Source organism: Typopeltis vanoorti, chromosome 11, assembly GCF_054136105.1.
Source record: "Typopeltis vanoorti isolate ZY-2024b chromosome 11, IOZ_Tvanoo_1.0, whole genome shotgun sequence".
Classification (NCBI taxonomy): Eukaryota; Metazoa; Arthropoda; class Arachnida; order Uropygi; family Thelyphonidae; genus Typopeltis; species Typopeltis vanoorti.
The window spans coordinates 139,335,344-139,348,413 of NC_143559.1; the positions used below are offsets into that span (position 1 = coordinate 139,335,344).

At 34.8% G+C, this 13,070-nt stretch overlaps 1 protein-coding gene across 3 annotated transcripts in view; it reads right to left on the reverse strand.

Moving 5' to 3' along the window:
* Positions 1-13,070, reverse strand: part of Strip (striatin interacting protein) — a 367,915-nt gene that overhangs the window by 253,607 nt on the left and 101,238 nt on the right. For all 3 annotated transcript variants that reach the window (XM_090400054.1, XM_090400055.1, XM_090400053.1), the window contains 2 exons: positions 12,532-12,787; positions 3,946-4,121 (listed from right to left, as the gene is read on the reverse strand). In XM_090400054.1, coding sequence (XP_090256180.1) covers positions 3,946-4,121; positions 12,532-12,787 — 432 coding nt within the window. The remainder of the gene's footprint in view (positions 1-3,945; positions 4,122-12,531; positions 12,788-13,070) is intronic.

The following is a 13,070-nucleotide window of genomic DNA, read 5'->3' on the forward strand; positions in this document are numbered from 1 at the left end:
TTTTTAATTTTGTTCATAAAATGTGTATTATTATTATTTTTTTTTATTTTTATTTTTTTTTATGTAAGAGGGGGAATGACCTACCAACTCCTTTAGGGTGGCAACTAATTTCTTGGCTAAGTGGTAATTACGGCTGTCAATTCCTTCAACTATCGGACATAGTGGTGTGTTTGTTTTGTGTATTTTTGGCAGGCCATAAATTCTGGGAGCAGAAGCATAATGAGGTATTAGTTTTTTGGTTATTTCTTCTAGTCACGTGATCATAGATTTAATTATTTCTGTTGTTTTCTTTTTGATGCGTTTTATGGGGTTGTAGTTCACCATTTGGTATGTGTTGTGGTCAGATACCATATGGTTCATTTTTTCTAGGTATGCTGTTCGATCGAGGACAACGGTAGCATTACCTTTTATCTGTTTTGTGATTATGATGTCTTTGTTATTTTTTAAGGATTTGACTGCCAAATTTTCTGCTTTGGTTAAGCTGCAACTCAGTTTTTTTATTTGAGCTTAATATATATGATATTTCCATTTGTATTTTGTCCACTAAACTGGAGGGAAGGGATCTTAAACCTCTTTCAATTTGATAAATGAAATCTAATTTGTTAACTGACCTTGGTCAATGGCATAGTTCAGAACTTTTCCTAGCAGTGAAAGTTCTCCTTGGTGAAGGTCGTAGCTTGATTTGTTGAAAACTTGGCTGAGGTCTGTTGGCGGTTGGTTACTCCTGACTTCACTTGTGCGCGATTGGTTGCTCCTTGTATTATTAGTTTGTAATTGGCTGTTCCTCCAGATACGGTGTCTCAATTGTCTGTTGCTTTCTTGTTGTTTTAATGCTTGGAACTTCGCTATTAGTTTTTCTTTGTTCTTAAGTAATACGTGCTTGGCCGAGTTGTCTGTAACCTTGTCTAGAATATCCCAAATATTGAGATTAACATAGCTGGATAGTTCTAATTTTTGTTGCAACATACTGGATTGGGTAACTGCTAAGTTTTGTGGGCCTTGTGGATTTGTTCTCTTAACAAAGCTTTTTCCAAACAGACATAAATACAGAGCGCTTTAGCTGAAGTAAACTTCTTTTTTAGCTTAATGCAGTCAGGTATTAAGTTGCTGTCTATACATTGTTTTAGAAAGGCTAGTTGATCGTGCCTCCACTTAGGCATGAAGTTGAAAGAGCAGTTAAGCAACTTAACAGCAATAAAGCCCCATGGTGCAGATGAAATCCCAGCAGAGTTAATTAAGGCCACAGGGGACGGAGGGATAAGAGTGTTCCACAGATTGATTACAAGGATGTGGGAGATAGGATCATGGCCTAGAGACTGGAAGAAGTCAGTTTTCATACCACTACATAAGAGAGGTGATATGAAGAGGTGCAAAAATTATAGAACTATTAGTTGTAGGCATAGGTTTCTGTGGTTTAGCAGTTCATAAAAAAGATTCTGGTAATTGGACCGCATGTTTATTAAGGTAAATAACAATAAAAAATAAAAAACCCAACAAGTTTCATAAGTCATTTGACTTACATCTTCAGGGGTCAAAGGTAACTAAAAGTTTTTAAATATCCGAATGCAGATTCAGTGCAATGCTAAGTTTGAACAATGCTGGATGCTGTCATGTTCTGTTGTTCACGTTCACATTGTCCGAAGTCTGACTTGGGTATATTTTTTATCAATGCTGACCAAACTTGGTGTAGAATTAGGCCCTGGTTTTTGTTGCACTACGTTGGAATTCTAAGCATGTTTACACCTTCTTTAAATTTTCTCATGTAACAATTTTTTTTTTAATGTAAGACATGTCTTTTTGCCAGAGTACATTATGGCCGGTGGAAGTTGTATGGTATGCTAAGCCTGATGAACCATGAACCAAATATATAATGAATTATATATATTCTATATATTCAATAAACGAGGTTTATGTTAAAGATACCAAGCTATTTTAAACCTGGTTTTACTCCATTTCCCAAGTAGCAAATAGACAAACAAGTCAAGTTTGCACCTGCAAGTGTTGCAAGTCTAACTGACCCTGCACGTAGTGCAAGACCAAGGCAACTCATGGTAAAAGTAGAATAAGCTCTGATCACTAATCTTAATATTTACCCTTAATGCAAAGCACATGTCCTGGAGGAGATGTATGATGTTTTGTATTGAAGGCAAGGGGCCACTACTCAGACCGGTTTCGACCTTTATTGAGGTCTCATCAGTGGGAGCCAGGCTAGAAATACCAAGATTTTAGTAATACAGAGCTCATAAGTATTTTACCAGAACAAGTTACCATAAGGTATTTTAACCTTATTAAATAAAAATCTCAGGAGGAGATATAAATGTAGAAGTATTTTTACCCTGGGTATAATAAATATTAAAGATACCAAGTAATTTTAAACATGGTTTTCCTCCATTTCCCAAGTAGCAAACAGACAAACAAGTCAAGTTTGCATCTGCAAGTGTTGCAATCTCCTCCAGGAGATGTGTTTTGCATTAAGGGTAAATATTAAGATTAGTGATCAGAGCTTATTCTACTTTTACCATGAGTTGCCTTGGTCTTGCACTACGTGCAGGGGTCAGTTAGACTTGCAACACTTGCAGGCGCAAACTTGACTTGTTTGTCTGTTTGCTACTTGGGAAATGGAATAAAAACCATGTTTAAAATAACTTAGTATCTTTACTATTTATTATACCCAAGGTAAAAATACTTTCTACACACACACACACACACACACACACACACACAGTCGATTAATTAACATAGAAACATGCATTTTCATCTTACCGTAGTGGTTGCGTTACTTGTGGGTGAAATCTCCGTGAATTATGACAATTCTTTCTTTTAAGGTTACACCGTGGTCAGCATTCATAGTTAGGAATTTATGATGATACAACACACATATACTGAACGATACTTGGAAAAATCTAATTAATTCTCTCAGTCCAAAAGAACTACAGTACGCGAATAGTCATATTATGCACTTGCATGTAACGCGTGTTCATGATACTTAGTAGAAAGTCACGATTCATATAGACATGTCGTGCAAAAGTGTTACCTTAGCTACCTAAGAGGTACTAACGTTTTTTGTATTCTTAAACCTTTTTTGCATTTACCATTTTATTGTACTGTGCAAGACTTGAGAAAGCTAGTCAGTTACAAGTGAAACCGGTAGGCAATATTGTACAAACATACGTACAAATTAAATATCTATGGTCAGTTTATCAATAAGTCTTATTTTGTTTAACATTTTACGACTAAAAATATGTATAATTTAATTATAATACAACACACATGTTAAAATAATTACTTTACGTAATATTAAGAAAGTAACATTCGACGTTAGACCTCCGTTTTGAGGTCATCATCAGGAAAATACATATGTATAAAAACCAAGCTACATGCTACTGCACTATACAAAGGTAAAATGAATCCTTTTCAATTAACCCTTATATCAACCAGAACAAGCCCAGAACAAAATCTCAAATACGAGAGGATTTTAGAAATGTTTGATGTAGTTCTGTTTTAATTTATTTTTAAAAAATATTTTGTGTGTTTATTTCTTATTATTTTCTAATTCAATTTATTTTTAAACTTATCTGTTTTTTTAATTTAATTTTTTAAATCTATTTATAATTTTTTAAAATTTAATATTATTCATTTAGTTCTTCCATAAGAAGTCAGGCTAGGTAAAAGGTTAATGAACAGTTAGATTCATTTTACCTTTGTATAGTGTAGTAGCATGTAGCTTGGTTCATATACATATGTATTTTCCTGATGATGATCTAAATATGGAGGGCGAAACGTCAAATGTTACTTTCCTAATATTAAGTTAAGTAATTATTTTAATACGCATGTTGTGTCTCCATAAATTCCTGACTGTTTCTTAAAGTTTCTAATTTTCATACAGAATAAAATAAATCTGTCACAGTACTCTATCTTACAGATTTCTGAGTAAACACTACTTACAAAGTTCATTATGAAAGTTTTCACTCAGTCTTTTTATCTCATCTGTATCAGTTTCTACAGGAACTCTCATCACTTCAACAAATGTATAGAGTACACTTAAAATCACCCGAAGATCCGTGCTATCTCCAAGAGACACAGCTGGCTTTCTGAGAGCTGAGGTGGCAGCACTACTGTTTCTACAGAAGTAATTTTAAAAATATGTAAATTAATTTATTTATAATAACTGCATGAGAATTAAGGAATTCACTCATATTTAATAAGAGGACAACAACTATATTTCTCACTATTTAAAATGACTAGCTTCTTCAGGAATTAAAAACTATCAGAATGTACAATAACAAAGTTCTGTGCACTATGCACTACTGAATACAATGTTTAAAAAATATATAATTCAAGCATGGCAGTACAGATTAACCACGTCAATCACCATGCATTTCAGGTCACCTTCATCATCAAGTGAAACGTCACTGCCACCTTGTGTGTATGTGTGGAGGGGGGGGGGGCAGAGTAGATCCCAGAAGGGGTTCTTGCTTCTGTTCCCCAACCTTCTAACGTGCAGTATGAGTGATAATCCCTTCAAAGATTTGCTAAACATACTATGGGGTATTTAGAGCTTTTCCGATCTTTGAGGGTACAGCAGTTAAACAGATTCATAGGCTGGTTGAGAGATGGTGAGCTACTAAACCTGGTGGTAACATTCATTTACTGATCAGCTGACAACCCTGCTAAATTATGCCTGGAGGAAAGGCTGGATAGTAGCAGTATGTGGGAGACTGTCGAAGCCATGCTATAGCTGGGAGAGTGGATGCTCTGCATGAGCAACATGCCTATGAGTCTACACTTGTGTCCTAAACCTAAGGACAAACACTATTTCTGAAGATTACAACAGCAAATTCAAATGTATCAGCTTGTGGCAATTTGCATAACTGGTGAACACAATCAAATTTTTGAATTACAAGCAAAGGGGGGGTCATGTGGTAGAACTCAACACAATAAAAGGCAAAAGGCTGTGCTAAGTAAATTGTGTTCGGAGGAAGCTTTTTTTCATTAAGGAATAAAGTTGCAAATTTGGATGTCTTGTAATGTCTCAAAGACATCATCTTGATGATTTCATGCAGGGAAGAATTATTGGAAAGTTTGAAGAAGGCTGCAGAATTACTGATATTGCCAGAGAGTTTGGAATCTCACATAGTAGTTGTATCCAGACTCTGGGCAGCATTTCAAATCAAATGCTGCCCAGAGTCTGGATACAAGGATAACATGGAGCATGAAGACAGATTTTTGATTATAACAGCAAAATGTAATCGATGCACCAATGGCAAGTCTGTTTGTAAGTCAGCTCCATTCAAGCACAGGCATGGATATCTCAACAAATTGTGACAAGACATCTGTGACAAGTAGGCCTACATTCTGTAGCCTGCATCCATTTATCAACAGATCACTGTAGAGCACGTTTTCAGTGGTGGTGTTGTGTCTGTAAAGAATGAACAAAATACCAATGGGCTAATGTACTTTTTACAGATGAATCGATTTAGTCTTTTTTCTGATTCCAGATCACACTTGATCTGGTGTTAAAGTGGTACTGCTTACCATCACATCAATGTTCTTGAAAGGGATACACTGGCAGTGCTGGGATAATGGTGTAGGGAGGCATTATGTTTAATGGATGCATCAAGGTACAAGTGCTGGAAAAAGGGACCAGAACTGGTGAACGATATTGCAACGAAGTTCTATGGAACAACTGAAGTTATGTTCGATTGTTCTGTGGTACTGTAGGTGAAGAATAATGATCCTTATGGATGACAGTGCCACACCACATTGTATACACGATCAGTGGAAACCTTTCTGGATACTGAGGATATTCATCGAATTGAGCAGCCAGCATGCTCCCCATAGAACATGTTTGAGACACAATAGGGAGATGTATTGGTGCCCAAAATTCCCCTCCAGAAAACAAACAAGGCCCTATGCTTGCTCTGAAGGAGTAGTAAGTCAGTTTACCTCAAGAACTCCAGAATCCCTTGGTGCTAAGGAGGGTATGACTTTGTGAGAGCTGCTTCACAATTCAGGGTAGACATATTCCATACCGAAATGTCTCTCCACATAGTTTTCTGCAAGCGCTACATTAATTCCTTAACTATGTCTTTAGGAAATTTGCAACTTTTGCCAAAAATGTATCACAATTTAATTTGTATGAAATCTATACCACATTTTCTGTGTAATATAATTATTAGAGTGCTGGCAATAAATTCATGTCCACATTAGAGGTAAAAATGTAGTTTATCCTTAGTTTTTGGACACCGACATACTACTTCTGCTGCATATTTCTGAGTTCTCTTTCTCATCACCTCTTAATCATCATCATGACAGTAAAATAATTAATACGTAAGATTGCTAACCCATCATTGTTTATTAGGTCAGAAGCCCAGTTTGGTTCTCCACATTCCTTAAAAGGTTACAAAGAGGTATCTTTCCATTACCCGTGCTTAAGCAAACCCAGAAGAATCTTGAGAAATGAAGAATCTTATCAAACTTAGATACTAAATGTCTCTTGGGACCTGATGGCATTTCTTCACTTGTTCTTAAGTTTGGCTACAGAGTTGAATTCCTAGCTGAATTATAAGTACTTCTAAATTGCTATCATGCCCCTTCTTTTTTGCTTATCAACTGGACTTTACAACCCAAATGAGGATACATTGAAGGTGTATCCTCATTTCACATAATAGAATGACTGTATCATGGCCATATCATTCTATAAGATGACACAAAAGAAATTTTTTGATATAAGAGAACTAGGGGTCACTGATGAATAACTGAAATAGATTTCCAAAACTAGTTCTAAGTGCTCTGACAGTGAATGAGTTTAGGAGAGGTATAACAGGAACTGTGTGAATAATCGTTAGTGTGGGTTGCCCACAGTGAGCTTTCTGATTTCAATGGAGATACCCATATAATAATAATAAAATTATAATTCTTAAATGGATGATCATTTAAAGAGAGAAGTCTGATTTTACAACATGGAGTAATCAACTCAAAGCATTTTACTCATTGAAGATTTTTGAGTGATAAAACTGCCAATACATCATTTGAGGTATAGTACTGTGGATGCTCAGACATTTGATAATCCCATCAGGGGTTCTCATTGCCACTAATTTAACTTATCAGTAATTTCCTTGTGTAAATATCCTAACCTCCCTTTGTCAACACCACCACCATAAGAGTTGAAATTCACACACTTCACATAACAGAATGACGTTTAAGTTCATTGTCAGTAATTTTAACATACAGAAACCATCATCATCAAATTCCTGCCATGTACCCTCAAGGGGTGTACAGCAGTGCTTCCCAAGCTTCAGGATGTCAGGGCCCCCTTTCCAAAAATTAAAATATTTCACGGCCTCCCTCGAAAAAAATCGTAATAGAGATATATTATTATAATATTTATTGTATTTATATTCAATACAAAACATACACAGCGAATATTGCAAAAATCAAATGCATGTATTACATTTTTTGCCTCTTACCGTTTGGTTCTGAAGACGATGCGGGCTGTTCTGGTAAAATATGAAATACTGTCCTTTTTTTGAGTCTGTTTCTGCTTCTTCTGATTGTTCGCGGGAATTTTTTTTATTTTTTTATCAGCCACTTATCCATCTCAGGGTTAAATTTTTTTACGTAGAATAGATCAAATAATATCACCACTTACCGATACTGGCACACCACAGACTGATAACATGAAAATAGTGAATATTACCTGAATAAGGGAATCCCCGGACCAGGAACAATTTTCACTTTTGCGACTTTTCTCCCTTTAAGGTAATTAATCCTAACGCGAAACAGACAGCAAAGGCAGGTTAATAAAACGTGCATATGATTGGTGCGGTATTAACAAAAGATCATGCAATCAAAAGATAAAAGCATAGCTGACAATTGAGTTGAAATGTTAACTCTCTTCAACCGAATTCCATATGTGAAACTGCCATAACATTCATTATATATTACTTAGTTTTAACACTTTTACGAATTTTAACACGTTCGGTTGAATTTTATTGCTGCCTTGGGAAATCGAACTCACACACATCTAATTAATAACAATAGTTTTTATTTTTGTGTTTGCCCATGCAACATATGGTTTTGTTTCAGTCTATACAGCATAATTTCTGTATGAAGGGGACATGTGATTCATTAATTAGTGTGTTTTTATCCCAGTTGTCTCTAATTGCACTATTTGTTGAGGAATATATTACACAGATTCACTGGCATAATAAAAGTACTTGTTTTTATTGCTTCTGCAGTATAATGGTTGTTAGGGAGGGGTGTTGTTTACCACTGCAAGCGAGTTACTATCTCCCCACATTAACTTGTTTAAGCTTTTTTTCATGTGTGAAGTATATGTGAAACTTTTATTGGTAACAGAAAACTAGCTCGGATGACAGTGATAATATAAAACGAGTTTTGAAATGTATATATATATAAAGTCAATATCAACAGTCCCTGATTACGAACGCGTGATGAAAGGGACAGGAAGATTTGGAGCTTCCCTGGAGAGCATTCGAAGTAAATACAATTAACCACTGCTTTGAAATGAAACATATGAATAAGCGATATTTACTAATATTCATTAAGCGCCGAAATACGCAGGAAGCAAAGTTTGAGAACCAACACCAATGTGTGAATTTTTGCATTAAAATATAAAAAATAACAAAAAAGAAATAATAAATAATAAAAGTTAAATACGTTTCTTTTAAAATAAAATAAAAATTACTTAGTCTTAAAACATTTTATATTTGTTTTCATTATTTCCCGGCCCCCCAAGGGGGGCACGGCCCACAGTTTGCGAAGCGCTGGTGTACAGGATATGACAGTACTACATGAAAAAATTACATCATTACTAACTTCTTATCTACAATTTTCCTCCAAATCAGTCTGTTACTTGTCTAGACTCCAACATTATCAGATCTTATATTTCTATCGTCTAAGGTACTTTGTACCGTATCAATCCACCTATATCTTGGTCTTCCTCTGGGTCATTTTCCTGCTAACCTGGCAGAGAACACTTGTTTTGCTAATCTTTCCTCTCCCATTCTATTTAAGTGACCATACCACCACAGATTAGCTCTGCTAATGCATTCCTGGATGCTGACAATGTCAAGTTCTTTCCTAATATCCTCATTTTTAATATGATATTGCCATTGATGCCATCTGTTCACGCCTATAATCTTTCTCAGGACTCTCATATCTGCGGTCTCTAGTCTTTGGTCAAGTGTTTTACTTCTGACCCAGCTCTCAGATCCATAAGTTAAAACTGGTTTGAACACTGTCTTGTATACAGCTAATTTAGTGTTCCGACTAATTTCTCTCTTATTCCATATGAATTTATTCAATTGACTTCCCACCATACCAGCTTTGCTGATTCTGTTGTCTATTTCTATATTTAATTTACCATCTTCAGTAAAAACCGTGCCTAAGTAGCTGAAATGTTTTACTTGTTCCACAGGTTCTCCATTCACAACACAGTTGACATTTTCAATGATTCTGCCTATTTTCATTGTCTTTGTCTTTTTATTGCTGACCTTCATACCATATCTATTACAACAACTATTCAATTTAGTCAGAGAATCTTGCAGACTTGGAGCGGATTTATTTAGAAGTATAACATCATCCGCATAAAGCAAACAGCTGACATTAACATCTCTAATTTTAATATCAGGTTTAATACCACTTTCCTTCATAATGTGATCCATATAGATAATGAATAACAGAGGGGATAATGTACATCCTTGTCTCACACCAGATTTAACATTAAACCATCTTCCTGTACTTCCTTCAATTCTAACTGCTGACTTACAACTCAAATAAAGACTAAGTATTGCTTGATATAATGCCCCATTGACACCATATAACTGCAGCATATTGAATAGCTTCTCTCTTGGTACCTTGTCATATGCCTTTTCCAAATCGACAAAACTTAAATACAGATCTCTCTTATATTCCCATGCTTTCTCGACTATTTGTCGCAAAGTGAAGATCTGATCCTAACAGCCTCTATTTGGATTGAATCTAGCTTGTTCTTAACCCAGCTTTTCTTCCACAATTCTTCTCAACCGTTTCTCAAGTATACTTGCATAGATCTTGCCAGGAACACTCAGTAGGGAAATACATCTGTAATTCTCACGTTCAGTTTTATTTCCCTTTTTATATATGGGTACTATTAGAGCTCTACTCCAATCATCGGGAATTCGTCCCTCTATCCAGGCTTTCTGCACTATGCAGTGCAGCCACTGTAAGACTTTTATACCACCATACTTCAGCATTTCTGGTCAAATATCATCTACTCCTGCTGCCTTTCCACATTTCAAGCCTTTGATGGCTTTTTCTACTTCAAGTATGGATATGTATTCCTGACTGCATGCCTGGTCAGTGTTTTTTATCACTGTGCTGTCATCACTGCTTGTTTCATTTAGCAGTTTTTCAAAGTAATTACTCCATACTTCAAGGATATCTTTTTCTCCAGTTTTCATGTCACCTTTATCATCTCTAACTCCTTTTACAGCACTCTTTCCTCCATTCCTAAGCTTCTTCAACAACCTACAGAATATTTTGTCACCTTTTTGATATTTATTTTCTATATTCTTGCCGAAGTCGTCCCATGACTTTTGTTAGCTAGTTTTACACACTGTTTAGCTTTCTTACATTTGTCTCTGTATTCTGTAAGAATAAAAGCTGACTTATTTGCTAGGAACTTTTGATATGCTTTCTTCTTTTCCTTCACTGCCTCTTTAACTTCCTGTGCCCACCAGGGAGTTCTGATTTTTTTATCCTTGCACACAACCTCACCACATGCCTCTCTGGTAGAATCAATCAATGTTTTCTTCAGAGTTTGCCACTGAATCTCCAAGGTTTGATTCCTGTTCTCAAACTCTTTCATTTTCTTTTCAATAATCTTTCTGTATTTTAGTCCACAGTTCACATCTGAGAGCTGCTCAACTTTTATTCGCTTTAAAACTTTCTTACATGTTATTCTTTTCAATATGAAATTCAATTTTATCCTGCAAGTCTAAATAGTGATCACTTCCAATTTCAAATCCTCTGTACACTCTGGTGCAGGACACCAGAGTGTACAGAGTGGGAGAAAACATCACTATCAACAATAACATAGTCAATGAGACTTTTCTTATTCGTAGCCTCTTCTCTCCATGTGAATTTGTGCACATTTTTATGTTGGAACATGGTGTTAGTAATAACCAGTCCATGTCCTGAGCAGAAATCCAACAGATATTTGCCATTATTATTAGCTTTGCTCTTTTCTCCAAATTTTTCCAAAATATTTTTGTATGTCTCACAATCATTTCCTACTCTGCTATTTAGATCCCCAACAAGGACCAACTTTTCCTTTTTCATTGTGTCAGTTGCTTTTTCTAGAGCGTCAAAAAATTCCTCCACTTCTACCTTAGTAGAACCTTCTGTGGGACCATAGGCACAAATAAATCTCATTGAAATCCACTAATTCTGTTGACACTTGGTTCACAATCCCATCTCTCTCTCTCTCTGAAAAACAACATAGTAAATTTTAGCAGCATCATACAAATTATACAGATGGAAAATAATTTAGTTATATTTTTCTTCTTATATTCTTTACAGTACCATGAGAAATACTTTCACATCATTAATTAACACTAGTGCAATATATTATACACATTAATATGTTAAAAATATTACTATCATTATTATTATACAATAAAAATTATGAAATTATTGTAATACGGGAGATAGAAGAAAGAAAAACAAGATAGGTAAACATCTGAGTACAAAAATAATAAAAGTGAACCCCCCCCCCCCCTTCTTTAAGTAGTTCTTGATAAAAATCTCTTCCTTAATGCTACGAAATTCATATCTGGTAGTTAATTTGAAGTCATTTCAAAAACTTTAGAAAATGATAACTAGTTAGGTTTGAAATAATTATTGTTGCTAAATAAAAGATAACAACTTTGTGCACGCCTTATTTTGTGTTAATTCATGTTAATGTTTTTACATTAATTGATGTAAATGTTTTAAGTTAATAAAAAAAAAAGTTAATAATTAATAACAAGCACAAAATATTCTTGATGCTCTTGATACTATCATTCCTTTCTATCTGGCTAAAATTCTCTGATGATGTGTTTTTCTATTTGGCCATATGGCTTGGACACAGAGTTTTACTTTTGCCAATATCCAAATTTCTAGACAACATGATATTTTTCTTCTTGGTATAATAACCCCAATGTTTGTTGGAAAAACTTGTCACAAACAATTCCTCGTCATTCGTTACCACTAAAAACTATTCTAGTAATCAGTTGGTGCTCCAAAGAAGAGATGCTTCTAAAAATTTTTTACTAATGCATAAGAGCAATTAAAAGGATCAATGACCCATCTCTTATCAATTCACTTTGATGTTTTACTCTCATATGTGAAGTTTTTGGTGCATGAATTGACATTAGAATTATTAAAGATACTATGATAAAACAAACATGGTCTTTAAAAGTTCATGTGAAATAAATCTTAAATATCAAGCATTTATAAAAATGTTCCAACATTTATTATACTTACTCAATCTCCATATTGAGCAACTGAATGAATGTGTGAAACATTCCCACTTTATAGAGCATAAATACATTTTCTCTTGCAATTCTAGGCTGTTCATCTAAGGTAAGGCATTCTCCGAACACACCCTGAGCAAGATACAAAACAGCTCGAGCTGCTGTCATTCTAGACGTTCTTTGAGATACCTCTATTGCATCAAGTAGCCGAAGTGTTACTTCCTCTTTCTCAACTTCTGATATTCGATTCCATCTAAGAGGAAAGCCTAAAACAATTTCAAAGAATTTCTTTTAACATGCTAATTGAAATTTCTGAAAGATTTCTTATAAGTGAATGTTTCTACTAATTCTAGTTCAAAGGAACAAATAAACTACTGGGCTGTCAATGCCAATGGACTAAGTAACCAAAGTGCCGAGATGTACAGATGTTTATAAACAACACTTTAATTATAGATTAACAAAATTCAAATGTTTTAGAAGCAAAGTGACAAGTTTATAAATACTTTTTGTTCTTGTTTTTAGTACTTTATAAACGTACAATTTATTTAT